Raw genomic sequence first — 20088 nt, forward strand, 5'->3', positions numbered from 1 at the left:
TGTTGTCCTTAAAGAAAACTTCAGTGGTTTGCAAGCTGTAAATGAAACTACCAATAACTACAAAATTACTTATCGATTACTAGGCGAATCAAAATTTTCGTCACTAACCAACAACTTTATAGGTCATCTTTGCGCTGAATACAACCATCTCGACATGATTATTGTAATACACTCCAATGAACGCTGGATGACACTCTATACTGCAGGTTACACCTCGTCGGGGAAAAGGAGGATTTCTTTGCTTTTTTCCTTGACAGGCGAATGACAACATCACCACGGCCCTCTTCCTTAATCGCAGCTGGTTACAAACGCTCTAGAAAAGTAAGATGTTGTTCATCATTTGTCTCAACTTTTAGTAATGATCTGCTCCTAGTCCTACCACTTGTTTAGGGCAAACTTTCAAATGTGCCCACAGCCTCGCTACTATTCTTGCCGGTGCGAGTGAGGCTAGGTAGCATACGCAGCTATCTAGCTAGTTGGCTAGCTAGCAAGTCAATACAGAATAATTTAAATGTAAGTCTAACTATGTTAAATGTAATCTTATTCCTCACCACCAGTGAAGTCGTGGCTAGTTAGTTACAGTATCTAGCTAACACGTTAACTAACTAGCACTTTGTATTTCTCCACTAGCCTAACGCTGGCTAGTTGAAGTTGTGTTCACAAAATGTGGTAAGATTCGAACTCTTTGCAGAGCTGTGATTGACTGGTTCCGAAGAGAGCTTGATTGACACGTTCTGTAGAGAGCTTTCGACTGACTTTCATTGGTGCAAAATCTGGAGTTCCAACAACGGTCACTCAGACGGTCACTGCCACTCATAGACAGATAATTATAGTTTTAGCCATGTTATGCAGGGTTTGTTTACAATGACATCGTTTACAAACAACCAAGTAAAACAAGCTCATATTTTGGGTTCGGGTGGGGTACGACAGTTAACAATTAAACTCATGAGGAATTGATCAATTAAACTCTTCAACAATCAATGGGTATATAACATTCATTTAAATGTCCCAAAATGAATGTTCCAATCCAAGATTGACCCTTTAATCTGTTGATGACAGGTAGTTTGTAGCTAGAGAATACTTCCTTTATGTGCCACTGGGAGCGACGGGAGGATGGCAGATGACAAGGACGTGCTGCGGGATGTTTGGTTTGGTCGGATTCCGACCTGCTTCACACTTTACCAGGATGAGATCACAGAGAGAGAGGCCGAACCCTTCTATGTAAGTGTGACATCATGCAGACTAGTACTATATATACAATAAAAAATAAAAAAATGATGTCGCTTTGCTGGACAATGCCAGTGGAGGCTGCTGAGGGGAGGATGGCTCATAATAATGGCTGTAACGGAGCAAATAGAATGGCTTCAAACACTTGGAAACCATGTACTATTTGATACCATTCCTCTCTCATGGACTCTTGCGGGAACCTAGATTGAGCCCCTCACTTCTCCCCCTCTCTGCTGTTCTCTCCTCAGCTCCTCCTGCCAAGGATGAGCTACCTGACTCTGGTCACAGACAAGGTGAAAAAGCACTTCCTGAAGGTCATGAAGGCCGAGGACGTAGAGGAGATGTGGTTTGATTTCGAGGGAACGTCACTCAAATGGTGGGTGAGCTTTAAATTAGGACTGTGAGGGCTATGTGTGTTGTCAATTATTGACTTGTTTTAACAACTACTAGTGAATATAATGGTTAGAATTCCCTGTGCCCCTCCATAGAAACAAGTGTTCTAGCACAGCAGTAGAGTAAAGTAAATATTTTAGAGATCAGAATATCAACTCGCATATCAACTCGCCTCCTATCATCATCAATGAGGAGACGACATACCAATTATCTGCAGTCCTACGTTTCAGGCACCAGGTGGCAGCCCAACACAAGCGTTGGACATTTGGGTGGACATGAGTCCTGATCTTAAAGTGACATACACATTTAACTCAGACCTTTGGGTAAATAAGGGGTTGATTTAAATTATTTTCTCTAAAACGTATTAATCGGTTACTTAGGATCCAGCCCAAGGTGAAGGAGAGGATAACTCATTATGATTCAGAGTTGGACAAGAATGAAGCCCTGGTGACATGTTTTCTCAACTGACGTGGTGTGGCTGTGTTTATTCATTGCAGGCACTATCCAATCGGATTACTGTTTGACCTGCATGCCTCCAACACTGCCCTGCCCTGGAGCATCACTGTGCACTTTAAGGTACAACACAGAATTTGTTTTGCAGCAAGTTAACATAGTACATATGGAGCAGCAACTATATTTGCTGCTCCAAATGTAGAATCCTCCAGATGCTGGCCTGTATATAGCAGGAGTTGGAACCAAAATCATTTTCCAAACGTTTCATTCTGAGCAGAACCACTTTTTTTCCCTGTTTTGTTCCACTGTTCCGACCTGAAAAATAAAGTTCTTAACCGGTTCAAATCAAAAAAAATAGTACAGGTTTATTACGTTCCTTTCTGTTCCTCTTTTAACCTATGAAATATATATATTTTTAAATTTTGCTGATTAAATTACTTCACCAATCAGTGTGACAAGATAGTTGTTTACATGCATGATAAGCTTGTTGTTTACATGCGTGATGGACAGACGAGTGTAGCCTATGGCGTAAGCTGTGACAAACATTTTGAGGGTGTAGCGAGAGACGGTTGAGGAGGCGTGAAGCGCTGGGCATCTTGTTATGACATGCATTATATGAATTAGGTTCACAGAATTCTACCTAGGAGGAGTGTCTTCTATGGAGGAACTTTGAATGTCCTTTGAGCTAGCTATCTCAAGCTTGTTAGATAGCTAGTTCAAAGGACATTCAAAGTTCCTCCATAGAAGACGTTAACAAGCTTGTGTGTGCAGAGCGTTATAAGAATTTAAAACACGTCTTACCTTTTTATAGTTAATAAATCCAATGTGAAACATGATAACTAGGCCTATAGTATCCTTAACTAGCATTGAAAAAGTTTACACATTTTTCTCTAGCTAATTAAAAATCTCTCTCCCTATCTTCTGAATCAAGCTTGTAACGTCAGTACTGTCCGACGCCTATGCTTCAGAGGGGGAGGGTCAGGTAGCCTAAACACGCACAGGCAAATATTTTCAGCTTCCAGGTAGACACTGGAATACGTTTCTGAGTGACAGAGTGAGGGCTTTGTTGTGTTTTGTAGTGGGACTAGAAAAAAATACCTGGAACATAAAATAACGTTATTAACCGGTTCCCATACTTTTAAAATGATGGTTTTGTTCCGAAACAGTATAGATCACTTTTGTTCCTTGAAAATATTGTTATTTTCCGGTTTTCGGTTCTGTTCCCTGAACCGGTTCCAACCCCTGGTATACAGTGCTAAAAATCTAGAGGTCGACCGATTATGATTTTTCAACGACGATACCGATTATTGTTTTTTTTTATTTTTAAATAGATTTTTTATTATTATTATTATTATATATATTTTTAAAGAAAATCATTATTAAATTGTTTAAATATAATATATATTTGTAATAATGACAATTACACCAATACTGAATGAAAACTTTTATTTTAACTTAATATAATACATAAATACAAATCTATTTAGTCTCAAATAAATAATGAAACATGTTGAAATTGGTTTAAATAATGCAAAAACAGTGTTGGAGAAGAAAGTAAAAGTGCAATATGTGCCATGTAAAAAAGCTAACATTTAAGTTCCTTGCTCAGAACATGAGAACATATGAAAGCTGGTGGTTCCTTTTAACATGAGTTTTCAATATTCCCAGTTAAGAAGTTTTAGGTTGTAGTTATTATAGGGCTATTTCTCTCTATACCATTTGTATTTCATATACCTTTGACTATTGGATGTTCTTATAGGCACTAATCTTGGGAGTTGATAGGCTTGAAGTCATAAACAGCGCTGTGCTTCAAGCATTGCTAAGAGCTGCTGGCAAACGCAGGAAGGTGCTGTTTGAATGAATGCTTACTAGCCTGCTGCTGCCTACCACCGCTCAGTTAGACTGCTCTATCAAATAACAAATCATAGACTTAATTATAATATAATAAACACACAGAAATACGAGCCTTAGGTCATTAAAATGGTCAAATCCGGAAACTATCAGAACGGAACCATTCTGTATTTTATCGAAAGGGTGACCATAAGTCTAAATATTGCTGTTACATTGCACAACCTTCAATGTTATGTCATAATTATGTAAAATTCTGGCAAATTAATTACGGTCTTTGTTAGGAAGAAATGGTCTTCACACAGTTCCCAACGAGCCAGGCGGCCCAAACTGCTGCATATACCCGGACTCTGCTTGCACAGAACGCAAGAGAAGTAACACAATTTCCCTAGTTAATATTGCCTGCTAACATTAATTTATTTTAACTAAATATGCGGGTTTAAAAAAATATACTTGTGTATTGATTTTAAGAAAAGCATTGATGTTTATGGTTAGGTACATTGGTGCTACGATTGTGCTTTTTTCGCGAATGCCCTTGTTAAATCATCACCCGTTTTGGTGAAGTAGGCTGTGATTCGATGATAAATTAACAGGCACCGCATTGATTATTTGCAACGCAGGACAAGCTAGTTAAACTAGTAATATCATCAACCATGTGTAGTTAACTAGTGATTATGTTAAGATTGAATGTTTTTTACAAGATAAGTTTAATGCTAGCTAGCAACTTACCTTGGCTCCTTGCTGCACTCGCGTAACAGGTGGTCAGCCTGCCACGCAGTCTCCTCGTGGAGTGCAATCTAATCGGCCACAATCGGTGTCCAAAAATGCCCATTACCGATTGTTATGAAAACTTGAAATCGGCCCTAATTAATCGACCATGCCGATTAATCGGTCAACCTCTATAAAAAGCAGTCCTGCCTGTGTGGTTTCTCTGAGGTAGAATTTCCCAGAGCGTGACCTGCTCCACTGCCCCTCTAACTCTGTGATCGAGGCCCACTTCATGTCCAGCATCAAGGAGGCGGATGCCCTCAAACACAAGAGCCAGGTCATCAACGACATGCAGAAGAAAGACCACAAGCAGCTGTGGATGGGCCTGCAGAACGGTGAGCGCCCCCCACACACACACACACACACACATACACACACACACACACACACGCACACACGTAAGTATTGACTTTGGGACTCTGTACCCTTATTTCGTCCCTCTACTCAACAACTTACACACCCTCAAGCCAACCAGTCAAAACCACGCCACCCACGCTCACTGAACAGTGTCTTTGCATCAGCTGCTAAGTTTTTTTCTCTTCTCACTTACCAAAATATACTATTTTGGAGGCTTCCATAACCAAAACAGAGAGAGAAAGAGACAGTTACAACTCCACCCAGAAGAGAAAACAGATCTGAAATATTTCAGAAGCTAAAATTGTGTGAAAGTGAGATACAGGGGAGGGGAGTTAGAAACCAGGACAGGTTAACAGGGTTTCAGAACCCTTGTAGAGCTGGTTTAAAAACATAAAAGGAGATGGGGACAGTTTGTATGTAAATCTGGTTGTGTTGTGTTCCTCAGATAAGTTTGACCAGTTCTGGGCCATGAACCGTAAGCTGATGGAATACCCCACCGAGGAGGGAGGCTTTCGCTACATCCCCTTCAGGATATACCTGGTAAATGGGTTAATACACGCCTTGTTGACATCACAGCCAGTGTGACCTGCAGTGTGGCATCACTGCTACTGTTAATAGATGACGTAATCGATGCAATCCAAAAAATACGTCCGGTCACAAATACGGCAATGCATAGTAATGAAAGAATACTCTTTTATCATCTGATAAGCAAATAGAACATGATAGTGCATTTAGGAATATGAGAAAGCATTAAGTGAATATGAAAATCAGAGTAAGAATGAAACAAAATACACAGTACACAGAAATATGTTATTACTGAAATGTGCTGCACAAACTGCTTATCAACACAATCATCAATTAATTGGCACTCCACTGCCTTGTATTATGACGATGCAGTCTAGTACCTGAACTGTCTCGTAGATGGTGCTGTATGACGGACTAGTAAGGCGCTTCGTGAATAGGATACCGCCCAAGTCCTATGGCTTAAAGTGGGCTGCTGTTGAGCAACTTTTAATTTGTTAGTAAGCTTGTAATTTATTGTGATCCGGTGACAGAAACAACCCTACAGAAGTGCTCAGTTGCAAAATATTTCCTGGAGATATTCAGTGAATAACTTTTTCCCCAAAAATGGTATTTTGTTAAACTCCTTTGATAACAGCAGATAAATCAAACAAGCCTCATATTTTCCCAGAGATCACCCACTCCAAATGTGTTAGCCTAATGTTTTTTTCTGGCCGTGTGCTTGGCGAGCGATTCGTTTGACTAGTTTATAGTTGGATGTGGGCAACTCAAATGAAGGTGAATTCCTAAGGGGGATCCCGCCATCCATGACTCAGATGAAATTCCCTCAAAAAGATGAATAAGCACCAGTGTCGCCCCCTGAATGTCTGTAAAACATTAGCCCGTGTGTATCCCATAGTGTAGGAAAACTGCGTGGGGATACGGCGCGCCTGGAACAGGCATAATTTCACCCAAGACTGCGCTCAATAAGCCCTCGGATCAGCTCGACTGGTTTATAGCTTTGCCTACCTTATTCCATAGTATTTGAGGCCATCTCTTCTCAACAAGAATAAACAAATGAAGGCATGTTTGGACGAGTCAGTTGTGAAGGGGTTCTAGTGATATATTGCTGAATATAGTTTGATGTGGAAATTTCTCCAGGGGAATCAGAGTAGGTTGTCAGGGCTTTGCTGCTGTGTTATAACAGATGTCAGCCTTTATGCCCATAAAATCTCGCATCAATGTTTTCACTGGAATGTTACAATCATAAATCTATTCAAAATTAAAGACGACCAAACAGAACAATAAAATATATCATTCAAGTGTTGACTAAAACATTATAAAAACGTCTTGGCCTATATTGACTTTTAGTTAGTAAAGGAAACAAAATGTTACCACAAAATGAGATGATGAATATTTTTTGCCACTTCCAGGAAAATGTGATGTAATGCCTAGTCTTCAATTATAATATTGTGGCCAATTCCGTCACATGGATATATGGCTATCATAAACAAATACATGCAAAATTAAACCAAAGCTTGGTACAAATGAGCTTTGGGACACAACATTGGGAGTCTCTATTGGTTGGACAATACACAGACTCCCGATGTTGTCCCAAAACTAGGTACATATGTAACTAATTTCACACTTCAACTAAGCGTTTTTTATTTTGCCTATAATAAAACGGTCCAACACAATAATAAAACAGTGATTGTAAAACCAGACGCATTGTGTACTCCAAAGTTAACTGAACCAACAGCGGACAAAGCTATCCTCGTCCAGATGCAGTAGTCATCATTGATGACTGTATTTCAACCTGCAGGCCCCCCTCTGACAAATTGCGGTCTTTAGTGTAAATAACATGCTGCTTTTGATGCAGACAGAATTAATGACAACATTGACTCTAAATAACAGAGCACTCACTTCCGCTAGACTGTGCTCCTTTTTGAAAAGGGAAGAGATTTCGAGGGGATGGATTTATCTGTGTCATTGCGTGTGCGTCCTAGAGTGCCATTGTGCGCACTTGGTGATTGCACGCGCAAGTCTTATTCGGCCGCCAGTTTCCAGCTCCAAAAGTGACGCCACTGTGTTACAAAGTGCCAAAGCCATTAAATCTGGCGTAAAATGAAAATCCCACTGGGCAAAAACCGGTTGAATCAACGTTGTTTCCACGTCATTTTAACCCAAAAGATCAATGTGATGACGTTGAATCAACGTGGAAAACTGATTGGATTTGCAAAAAGTAATTAATGTAAGGGCATCCAATTCCATGAGAGGTAGCCTGCATGTATACTGTACATTACATGGTGCCTCAGTGGTTGAGGAAAATGAAAGCTCCAATTTTTTATTTACCAGTGGAAGGTCTTGGGCTCAGTGAGAAAAGTGCCAATGCTTTCTCTCCAACTGACTCATTCAGTGAGGGGGGTTTGATTATCTGGGCCGGGTTACCCCGGTGGGAGGAGTTTGCACCGGGTGAAAAGTGAATAGCATTCATTTTGGACCGGGCTGGCTCCTGGGAGTGAGCCAGGCGCCCCGTTCAAAGCCCACGGTGAAGTAGCCAAGACTAGATTAAGCCTGTGGAGTAATTGCCTTCCGAACTAAATCTAGTTTGAAAATTCAAACATATATTTTATGGAAAATAAATATATGTTTCTAGACGATGCACCATGCTGCCTTGTTGACAACATGACCGAGCGGCGCAGATCACTGTTCTATTTGAGAAGGGCACTCCCTCACCGCTTTTTCCCGTTCTTGTCACGGGCCAATAATAATAATTATTATATTGATTGACGTTTGTGCACCTCAGCCACAAGTTTACTGCCAATTAGTCGGATTGAATCCACTCCGGCAATTAGGCTATGGGTTGAGTTCCCTTGCTTGCTTCAGTCAGGGAGAGCGAGTCGCTTTTCACCTGACCTCTCATCGTTGGAGAGTTAATGACGCATCGCTCTTGGGTGTCGCCAGGTGGTACTCTGCTAGCTCTGGTGTCACACGAACTGAAAAGAAAGTGTCACCGTCCAAGAGTATCGCGCTTCTCTCCAGGATCAGTGGCCCCCTCTTTGTATGGTACCCGGGTCAATTATTCATGGCGGTTTTTAAAAATGCAACGAAGTAGCTGTCACTTATCGCACTCTCTCCACTCCAGCTCCCGGCATAATCCTGCACAAACTCTGCGATTCCTGTCAGTGAGTCACTCTTTCTGGTAACCCGAGAGCCAGCTTCGCGCCTTTGGAGCCACCTTCCCTACCATGTGCCCGGCGGTGTTAGTTACAGCTCCGTTACCCGAACCCTCCCGTTGCCGGTTTCCTTTTCACAGCTCCCATGATTAGTTGCTATTGTGTGTCAGACTCGCCGTTTGTCACCTCGGAGGCCCCTGGTTTCCCTGAACTGATAGACAAACTGGTTTCACAGAACTGATAGCCAACCCGATCGCCGGTGTCCGTGTGCGAACACCTGATCTTCTGGACCATATCCAGCGAGCGGCACCTTTCTCATGTGCCCTCAGATCAGAGATTGGGTAGCAAGCACCAGTTTTAATATTTTACTAGATGTGTCTGTAGATGGACTCTTGTCTTCAATAGGTCGTTATCAGTAAAACGTCTCAAAACGGTGCAGAGCGTTTGATTTGGCTCCACTAAAATCATTGACAACTGCATGCCATTTTCAAGGGATTGTCAAACGTTATACATTTTTGTTGTAATATCATCACCTCTAGAAAATGATAGAATTAGACATTTTAGATTATTCCATTCAAAACAATTGCGCACATTTAGCTCTATCATCAGAGTTAAACAGGAAGTAATGTGCTTTTCATGATCACTATACATCAATTGATCATGTCATTTCAGATGTGTGAGGGTAGCCTATCCATTTGAAATGTAACTAGCTAGCTAAGCAATCAACGTGTCATTTATCTGGCTTCATCAGAGATTAGGCTTTTGGAAAGAGCTTGACATCGGCAACTCCTCGTGCTGGTAAAGTTGTCAGTCGGACTACTGTCATCACTACTATAGATGGCAAGCAAATATAGCCATTTAGTTTATCTACTGAAAGTTAGCTTGTTAACTAGCCATGTTGACGTAATCTGTTATTAGCTAGCTAGCCAATTATATTTTTATATTTTTTTTACCTCAGTGCCTGTCATGTCTGTCAGCAGCAATCATAATTAAACAATTAAAAACAATGTTAAAAAGGGGATTATGTTAGCTAACTTCATTAGATAGGTCTACGCTGCAGTTGGAGAGGAAAACTACATTAGGTTTCCTTATCACTCACTATATGTTTAGCCAACTGTACTAAGTTTTTACTGGTAGCTTGCAAAGTAAACATTATCAGCTAACAGTACATCGGCAAATGCACCCTTCTGTTGTTTGACAGGCAGAGCCCGCAAAGGATTAGAAAATTAACCTAAACCACTTACACTTGTCAGGTATAGTTCACTTTCACTTTATATCACTCAAATGTCCAATTAATGGCAGCCAATATTGAGAGATATCATGAGCCTACCCTCACATATCTGAAATGACACGATCAATAGATGTTTACTGATCACGAAAAGCATGCAGTTACTTTCTGTGTAACTCTGATGATGGAGCTAAATGTGCACAATTGTTTTGCATGGAACAATTTGTAGCTCTGACTCTGTTCTTCAAGAGGTGATGATATTAAAACCAAGTAATTATAACATTTAACAATCTCTTGAAAACGGCACATAGTTGTCAATGGTTTTAGTGAAGCTGTGGGTTTCCTTGCCCCCCAGCAGCCATATTGAACGTATTGTGACGTTTTAATGATAACGACCTATAAGCCATTACAATGAGCTCATCCTCCGATTTCACCTCACCAGCCTCCCCTGTATTGCACCTAACTTTTATCACTGGAGTAGGCTGTGATTGAATCGTTAGAGACTTTGGCTTATTTAGTGGCATATTAATTTGGGGCGCAGTTCCCGAGGGCTTGGGTCTACGCCAGAAATAATCAAGTCATGACTTGTAACCTAGAATAAGCACTTCATTTTATGTTCTTGCGTTAGGGCTATTGTCAAGCTATTGCATAAAAGTACTTGAGTAATTAGTTAAGTAACTTATTGCAAACAGGATGCATGTTTTGGAATATTTTTTTTCTGTACAGACTTCCTTCTTTTCACTCTGTCATTTAGGTTAGTATTGTGGAGTAACTACAATGTTGTTGATCCATCCTCAGTTTTCTCCTATCACGGCCATTAAACTCTGTAACTGTTTTAAAGTCACCATTGGCCTCATGGTGAAATCCCTGAGCGGTTTCCTTCCTCTCCGGCAACTGAGTTGGGAAGGACTCCTGTATCTTTGTAGTGACTGGGTGTATTGATACACCATCCAATCCTAATTAATAACTTCACCAGGCTCAAAGGATATTCAGTGTCACCTTTTTTATTTGAACCCATCAGGTGTCCTACTTTGCAAGGCATTGGAAAACCTCCCTGATCTTTGTGGTTGAATCTGTGCTTGAATTCACTACTCAACTGAGGGACCTTACATATAATTGTATGTGTGGAGTACAGAGATAGGGTAATCAATTTAAAAATCATGTTTAACACTATTATTGCACACAGTGAGTCCATGCAACTTATTATGTGACTTTTTAAGCACATTTTTACTCCTGAATGTATTTAGGCTTGAAATAACAAAGGGGTTGAATAATTATTGACTCAAGACATTACAGCTTTTAATTTTTGATTAATTTGTTAAAAAATGAAAAACAAAATTCCACTTTGACATTGTGGGATATTGCGTGTAGATCACGGGCACACAATCCCAATTTAATGAATTTTAAATTCAGGCTGTAACACAACAAAATGTGGGGAAAAATCAAGGGGTGTGAATACTTCCCGAAGGCACTGTATGTAATTTATTTGTCATGCTCTGATTCCTCTCCCCCCTCTCCGTGTAGACGATGAGTGACAGACCATTCATCCAGAAGTTGTTTCGCCCTATCTCGCCCGACGGCCACACACACACGCTTGGGGATCTGCTGAAGGAGGTGTACCCCATGGCTATATCCAACGACGGTACTTACCTACTCATAGACATTGTACTACACTAATTACACCTGTACTACATCCACCTCTTTTATATATTTATATATATATATACATACATACACACACACACACACACACACACACACACACACACACACACACACACATTAAACCCACACACACACACAAGAGAAAGCAGACCTGTTTCTTCCTCACTGTGCTATCAAAGGGTGCTCTGCATCTCACAGGAAGCCAGAGAATAAAAGACATCAGCCATGTAGGTCTATTTTATTTACACAGTAAAAGAGGACTTTTAGAGATCAATGCTCAGAGATAAAACACACGAGAGGGTCGAGGAGGGAAAATAGTTGCCCTCATGTGAAAGAGTGAAACGCGACGGGGAGGGGAAGAAAATACAGAGTGGAATGAGGAGCGGCGCTACATGTAGAGAAGAGGGAGCGATGGAGAGCGAGGCAGCCTAAACAGGTAGTGTCTGGAGGGCTGTGCAGAGGAAGTAGATAAGCAGACAATGGAGCTGTGAGACAGAGGACCTGCAGGAGAATCACCTGCATGGAGCAATGCACCACTACCATTACTACTGCTCTGTCTGCCGGCCTGCCTCTATCTCTTTCACTCTCTGTCTGCCTCCCTCACATATCTTTCTCTTTCTCGCTCCTTTTCTCCCACTCTCTCTTGCTTTATCAAGAATCACTATATTTTCTTTTCATCCCCTTCCTGTACTTCTATAATCTCTTTTATCCATTTCTCTCTTTTCTCAATTCCTTCTCTGCTCTCCTCTGAGGATGGTGGTGGCTTGGCTTGATAAAGGTGAAAGTGCTGCTTTGTCTCCTGTCGTTTGTTGTGTTTCCCTCTCTTCCTCGCTGGGGAGATGGGTGTGTGATAGCGGGGGATTATAGCGGTGTGTTTGGATTGGAGGGACTGGGGGGGTACTCAGGCAGCCTAATGGCAGCATTGTTCACAGACGTATTCTGGGGACCCGATTCCTTGTGAGGACCTATCGGATAAGGACGTCTCAGCACTCGACTGATGTTTCTAACATCAAACCAACATTTTTAAACATTCCCCTCTGTTTTGTCTGGAAGCCTTAATGGTCCTTCAAAGCACCCCGAAACCCATCAAACTGAACTAACCCAAGGAAACATGTAACCAGGGGTTATATTAACTGGGGATTCCCAGCTTACGGCAGCATGATACTCAGATGAGTCGTACTGTTACCGGACTGGACCGATGTTCTTCCACCCACGCAGGAAAATCGAACATCAACATCTTATTCTGATTAGCAGTCAGTTGGTCAGCTTTGACGTCTGCGAACGCTTTGTTTTGACCAAGGTATTAGACATGGTTTGACTGGGTTAGAGACAGGAGAGGTATGTCTGAACAGTAACACGTTTCTCCCCTTGTATGACGCAGGACAAATTCAATTGAACGAGCCTCAGAAAGAGTTGCCTTGGCGGATCGAAGCCTTCTGAGAATTCCCCCGTCATGTCCTTTACAGATGTGACATGTTTCTTATGAAGAAAAACAGGTTTTGTGGTGATATTTCTAATAAGTGGAGAATGCAGAAATCTCCCCGACTGACAAGCCCACACGCCAACAATACTCGCCTACACACCACTCTTATTGATTTTACTCATTCATGGTACAACCCACAGAACAAAGGAGTGAAACTATTGGCCAATCCGCCCACACAGAACACCACAGTCAGAATCAATAGCGAATCCAGTCTCTTCTCATCAAACGGGCCGTCTCACTGTTCAGAGAGCGGGGGTGTTCTGGGTTTCAGTGGTTGGTTTGATATGAGGGACGGTGGGTGTGTTAGGTGTTGCTAGGTGTTGAGTAGGGGGAGGCAGAAATGAGACAGAGGTCTTCAAGTCAATACCTTATGGTCTGTTTATTGTATACCTGCAAACTCCATTTCCCTGTTCTTTCTTTGAAATGCAGTTGAGTATATTATTGAAAAAACAAACTACCTAACTTGCTGAAGGAAATTACTCTTATGAGACATCACAAGACAAAGATGTTTTTCAGGTCTAGAGAGATGAATTGATAGATTTCTACCTGTCAGTTCCCCCTAACATACACACACATATTTCTTATTGGCCGGCCAGTGTGTTGGTTGAGTTTTGGTGTAACTGTTCAGTCTTGGCTGGCCTCACTGCAGGGAAGAATGGGGTTGTGACCTTCTTAAATTGGACTCGGCTATACTTAAGTAACAAAACATGTCTTGACTGTTAGTCGCTGCAGTAGTCAACCGCAGTTTGTATGAAAATTTGTCAGATTTTATTTTTATTCAAACTATGGTGGTCAATATTCCTCTTTGGAAATAAGTTATGGAGTTATACATTGCTATAGTGTTTTGGGATTGGGGTCAATAAAGTTATGTGTTTTGATTAATGCCATTAACATTAATCAAACACAACTGAATTGGCCCCAATCCTAAAACACCATAGTAATGTATAACAACCATGCTTGCATCCCAAATGGCACCCTATTCTCTAAATAGTGCACGACTTGTGACAAGCGCCCATAGGACTCTGGTCAAAAGTAGTGAACTATGAAGGAAATAGGGTTCCATTTGGAACTCACACCATGTTAATGGCTCACAGCAGCACAGTGTGATTCAGATGTGAAAACGTCTCTGTCAGTCTTCCTAAGAACCCTAATACTATGTCACATTCCAGTAAAACCTAGGCGATATCCCACGCCTTCTGGCCACAGTATAGGAGGATCCATGGAAAATACCCAATAGAATTCTATCTAGAGGACTCAAAATCCTTCCACTATGACACAGTGCTTTCACAACGTTTCAGAGGAGAAATACAGATTAATCACGTTGGTCTCCACCCTCTGAAAAAGACATGACAACCATAAGAGGGCCTACCAGACCATACATTCTGTGTGTAGGTATTCAAGCTGTGTATATTTGGGATGAATGTTCCTTGTGTCATAGTGAGAGTCAGGGGAGCACCCCTCCTCCCCCCACCTGTGCCTGCTACTGTCACCAGGGGTACAGTATGTGGAAGAGAGAGGGAAAGTGTTATTGCAGTATGAATGTCAGTACTTGTGAGTGTATTGATCGTATATGTGATCATAGGCTATACATATAAATTGCTATGTACATAGGGCGGCAAGGTAGCCCAGCGTTTAAGAATGTTGGGCCTGCAACCAAAAGGTCGCTGGTTCGAATCCTAGAGCCAACTAGGTGAGACATCTGACAATGTGCCTTTGAGCAAGGCACTTAACCATAATTTCTCCTGTAAGTCGCTCTGGATGAGCGCATCTGCTAAATGATTAAAATGTTCAAATGTACATTGCTGGAACGGCATCATGAACACAAGCCACAATTGGTAATGCAGTCATTGTTTTATTTTCTCAAGAGCAGTAGTTGGTTTAAAGTGGGATCAAGTTATTTCAATGTAATAGGCCTTAATATTAGACGAAGGGAAAATGAGTTTACAAATAACTTAAGTATACATTTTTTGTGTTATTAATTGAATTAACAAAGTTATGCAATACCCAATACCCCTGTGTGAAAAAGTAATTTCCCCCTGACACTCAATAACTGGTTGTACCACCTTTAGCTGCAATGACTGCAACCAAGTGCTTCCTGTAGTTGTTGATCAGTCTCTCACATCACTGTGGAGGAATTTTGGCCCACTGTTGCATGCAGAACTGCTTTAACTCAGCGACATTTGTGGGTTTTCAAGCATGAAGTGCTCGTTTCAAGTCCTGCCACAACATCTCAATTGGGATTAGGTCTGGACTTTGACTAGAACATTCCAAAACTTCAAATTAGTTGCTTTTTAACCATTTTCATGTCGACTTGATTGTGCGTTTTGGATCATTGTCTTTCTGCATGACCCAGCTGCGCTTCAGCTCATAGACGGATGGCCTGACATTCTCCTGTAGAATTGTCTGATGCAGAGCAGAATTCATGGTTCCCTCTATTAAGACAAGTCATCCAGGTCCTGAAGCAGCAAACAAACCCAAACCATCACACTACCACCACCATGCTTGACCGTTGGTGTGAGGTTCTTACTGTGAAATGCAGTGTTTGGTTTTCGCCCCATCATAATGGGACCCATCTCATTCAAAAAGTTGACTCAAGTCTACCAAAAAGCACCTGGAAGAGCCTGGATGATTATCAAGACTCTTGGAAGAATGTTCTATAGACAGAAGAGTCAAAGGTAGAACACTGCATTCCACAGTAAGAACCTCACACCAACGGTCAAGCATGGTGGTGGTAGTGTGATGGTTTGGGGATGCTTTGCTGCTTCAGGACCTGGATGACTTGTCTTAATAGAGGGAACCATGAATTCTGCTCTGCATCAGACAATTCTACAGGAGAATGTCAGGCCATCCGTCTATGAGCTGAAGCGCAGCTGGGTCATGCAGCAAGACAAGTTTTGGAATGTTCTAGTCAAAGTCCAGACCTAATCCCAATTGAGATGTTGTGGCAGGACTTGAAACGAGCACTTCATGCTTGAAAACCCACAAATGTCGCTGAGTTAAAGCAGTTCTGCATGCAACAGTGGGCCAAAATTCCTCCACAGTGATGTGAGAGACTGATCAACAACTACAGGAAGTGTTTGGTTGCAGTCATTGCAGCTAAAGGTGGTACAACCAGTTATTGAGTGTCAGGGGGAAATTACTTTTCCACACAGGGGTATTGTTAATTAAATAAAGTTATTTGTTTTCTCAGGTTCCCTTTATCTAATATTAGGTTTTAGTTGAAGATATGTTAACATTCAGTATCAAAAATATGCGAAAATAGAGAAAATCAGAAGGGGGCAAATACTTTTTCACGGCACTGTATATCTATACTGTATAGCAGTCTGCAGGTGGTGGGTGTGCCTGAGGAGCTTCTTACTAACACTGGATTCTTCACTCAGATATTTCTAACGATTGTAACGGTCGTTCGGATATTACGTGTACATGCAACAGTATGCATCTTTTGGTACCTTATAAGGAGAAACGGTCAGTGTATGTGTGTGTAGTCATATAGACACTGAGCTCCTACATGACTTGGCTACTGCCCCCTCTAGTGTTTTGACCCCGCCCTTCCCCTCAGTGCTCTGATATGAGTGGGTAAAAGGTCATGACCTGGGGCCCAGTGTCTCTGGAGGGGTGGGGCTACTGTTGCTTTGAGTTAAACCAGTAACTTACAGGCATCAATGTACACACATACAACATATGTCCATCGAGACTTACTCACACCCATTCAGATACGTTTACCTGCTGGCAATCTTTCACGCATGCAGATTATCATACTAACTCACACTTACACACACAAACACACACGTGCACACCTCGTCAGGCCATCAGTGAGTGAGGCTCATTTGTCTTGCTGTGTGACCTGTGGTCAGTCCCAGGGTCAGGCTTGGTCACTGTGATTGATTAATCTGTCTGTCGCTAGCCGAGAGGCTTCGGTCATTCTGAGGTGAGAGGGACAACTTAAACACACACTCACTTAACTATCGCTTGCACACAGACGCACACTCCCACACTATAATCTATGACTAGTGATGTTTAAAGAAAATTCTAGCATTTCTGTTTGTAGAAATATAAATATATGGAGCCCAACACACAGTCAAAAGGATTTTTAAGTTGTAGCTCATTCTCATACTCCATCCCTCTCCCTCCATGTCTCCCTTCTCTCTCTCCTTATACAGAGGAGTCCAAGCACTACCAGGTGGTGATCCATGGGATTGAGCCCCTGCTGGAGACCCCGCTGCAGTGGCTGAGCGAGCACCTCAGTCACCCTGATAACTTCCTCCACATCAGCGTCATACCCGCGCCTAGCGACTGACACCTCTGGCAAAGTTTGGTAACACCCGGCAACTGGGAAAGTTGCAAACTCCCGAACGGACTCTTTAGAGAGCAGGAAAACCCACGTGACTGGGTGCGAAGAGTGACGCAATCGCAGTGTGACGTCATCTCATTCAACTTGTCCCAAAAAGGAGCCCACCAGGAGAAAATGTACCGTTTTCTGTTTTCCATCTCTTTTCCTCTCCTCCTTCGCACTCCATCTCTTTTGGACCTTTACCTGTTTGGGGAAAGTTGTTCCGCCCAAAATGTGGAAGGCCAAACTGAAAGAGAACTCATCTGTTTAAAAAGAGAGGCAGGGAGATTCTGCTTACCACCACCTCTCTCCTCTTCCTCCTCCTAGAGAAAGAGACAGGGCCCAGACATGCCTAGTGGGACCCTCTACAAACAGAAATTTCCTTCGTTTTCCCGAGTCACATCATGAGCTACACGGCTGGACGTTCATAAAGTCACACTGAGTTTACACACTTGTACTGTATGCCACTGAGGAGTGAAAGGAGATTTTTAAAGACACTTCACTTCTTCATTCTTTGTCTCTCGCTCTCACTCTGTCTTTATATTCTCCATCTTCCTCTCTCACTGTATTTCCTGACTCTTTCTTCTCTCTCTTCCTCCCTCCCCCCCTTTCTCTCTCGTGTCATTTACTGCCGATGCTCTCTCATCTCCATGGCTAATTATCTATTGGAATTCCTCCTGCTACTAATGATACTGCTAAACTTCTGTCTCCATGCCAAGCCTTGGGGTTGTGTGAGTCTGCGTGTTGTAATTGGAGACATCATTTAAAGTCTCCTAGAGGGGCATGGAGGGTGTGAGGAAGGTGTGAAGAGTCCGAATGGAATCCTGTCTGTCTTCTCTCTTGCGTGTCTCGTGTCAAAGGGAGACGGGGCCAGACATGTAATTTGGAGTGTGTTGTTACAGTCGAAGGGGAGGGAAACTTGTGATGTCACACCTGTCTAAGCACATCAGGCTTCCTCATTCGCCACCTAGGAGGATGGGATAGGGGAGTTTACAGCTCTGAGTCAGGGCTGGGCTCGACGTGGGGTACTGTCTGAGGGGTAGGCATGTGCATACGTGTGTGTATCTACATGTGTGTATGGCTACTTTTTACACATTTTGTTGTTACAAAGTGGGATTCAAATGGATTTCATTGTCATTTTTGGTCAATGATCTACACAAAACACTCTAATGTGAAAGTGGAAGAAAATGTTACAATTTAACAAAATACAAAAAAATGTAAGTATTCTCCCCCCTGAGACTACATGTTAGAAACACCTTTGGCAGTGATTACAGCTGTGAGTCTTTCTGGGCAAGTCTATAAGAGCTTTGCACACCTGGATTATACAATATTTGCCCATTTTATTATTTTAAAAAGTCTTCAAGCTCTGTCAAGTTGGTTGTTGATCATTGCTAGAAAGCCATTTTTATGTCTTGCCATATATTTTCAAGTAGATTAAAGTCAAAACTGTAACTAGGCCACTCAAACATTCACTGTCTTCTTGGTAAGCAACTCCAGTGTAGATTTGGCCTTATGGTGTAGGTTATTGTCCTGCTGAAAGGTGAATTTGTCTCCCAGTGTCTGTTGGAAAGAACACTGAATCAGGTTTTGCCTGTGCTTACAGCTTAGCTGTATTCCGTTTCTTTTTATCCTAAACTCCCTAGTCCTTGCCGATGACAAGCAAACCCATAACATGATGCAGCCACCACCATGCTTGAAAATATGGAGATTGGTAATCAGTAATGTGTTGTATTAGATTTGCCCCGAACATAGCACTTTGTATTCAGGACAAAACATTTCTTTGCCACATTTTTTGCAGTATTACTTTAGTGCCTTGTTGTAAACAGGATGCATGTTTTGGAAAATATGAATTCTGTACAGGCTTCCTTCTTTTCACTTTGTCATTTAGGTTAGTATTGTGGAGTAACTACAATGTTGTTGATCCATCCTCAGTTTTCTCCTATCACAACCATTAAACTCTAACTGTTTTTAAATCACCATTGGCCTCATGGGGAAATACCTGAGCAGTTTCCTTCCTCTCCGGCAACTGACTTGGGAAGGACGCCTGTATCTTTGTAGTGACTGGGTGTATTGATACACCATCCAAAGCCTAATTAATAACTTCACCATGCTCAAAGGGATATTTAGCGTCTACCAATCGGTGCTCTTCTTTGCGAGGCATTGAAAAACCTCCCAGGTCTTTGTAGTTGAATCTGTGCTTAAAATGTCCTAATCGATTGAGGGACCTTACACATAAATGTGGGGTAAAGAGATGGGAGTAGTCATTCAAAAATCATTATTGAACACAGAATGAGTCCATGCAACTTATGTGATTTGTTAAGCACATTTTAACTTCTGAACTTATTTAGGCTTGCCTTGACAAAGGGGTTGAATATTTATGGACTCAAAACATTTCAGCTTTTCATTTTTTACATTTTCTATTCCACTTTAACATTATGGGTTATTGTGTCTGTGACACATCTCAATTTAATAACAAAATGTGAAAAAATGAAAGGGATGTGAATACTTTCTGAAGGCTGTGTGTGTGTGTGTGTGTGTGTGTGTGTGTGTGTGTGTGTGTGTGTGTGTGTGTGTGTGTACACAGTAGACACATACTTTTGACTCAGTCACAAAGACACAAGCCGATGATGAAGAGCAGAGCTAGACTCTCAGTCAACCT

General features: G+C 41.8%; 1 protein-coding gene across 1 annotated transcript; it reads left to right on the forward strand.

Annotated features, from left to right (window-relative positions):
- The first annotated feature begins 35 nt into the window (after positions 1 to 35).
- On the forward strand, positions 36 to 18864 carry LOC106581183 (autophagy protein 5). Its single transcript, XM_014163070.2, has 8 exons — positions 36 to 321; positions 1060 to 1221; positions 1476 to 1603; positions 2118 to 2196; positions 4862 to 5024; positions 5492 to 5586; positions 11476 to 11593; positions 17260 to 18864. Exons 2-8 carry the CDS (start codon positions 1114 to 1116, stop codon positions 17394 to 17396), a joined length of 828 nt encoding a protein of 275 aa, XP_014018545.1. The 5' UTR covers positions 36 to 321; positions 1060 to 1113; the 3' UTR covers positions 17397 to 18864.
- The last annotated feature ends 1224 nt before the right edge of the window (positions 18865 to 20088 follow it).

This window comes from Salmo salar, chromosome ssa02 (assembly GCF_905237065.1).
Source record: "Salmo salar chromosome ssa02, Ssal_v3.1, whole genome shotgun sequence".
In the NCBI taxonomy this organism is placed as follows: domain Eukaryota; kingdom Metazoa; phylum Chordata; class Actinopteri; order Salmoniformes; family Salmonidae; genus Salmo; species Salmo salar.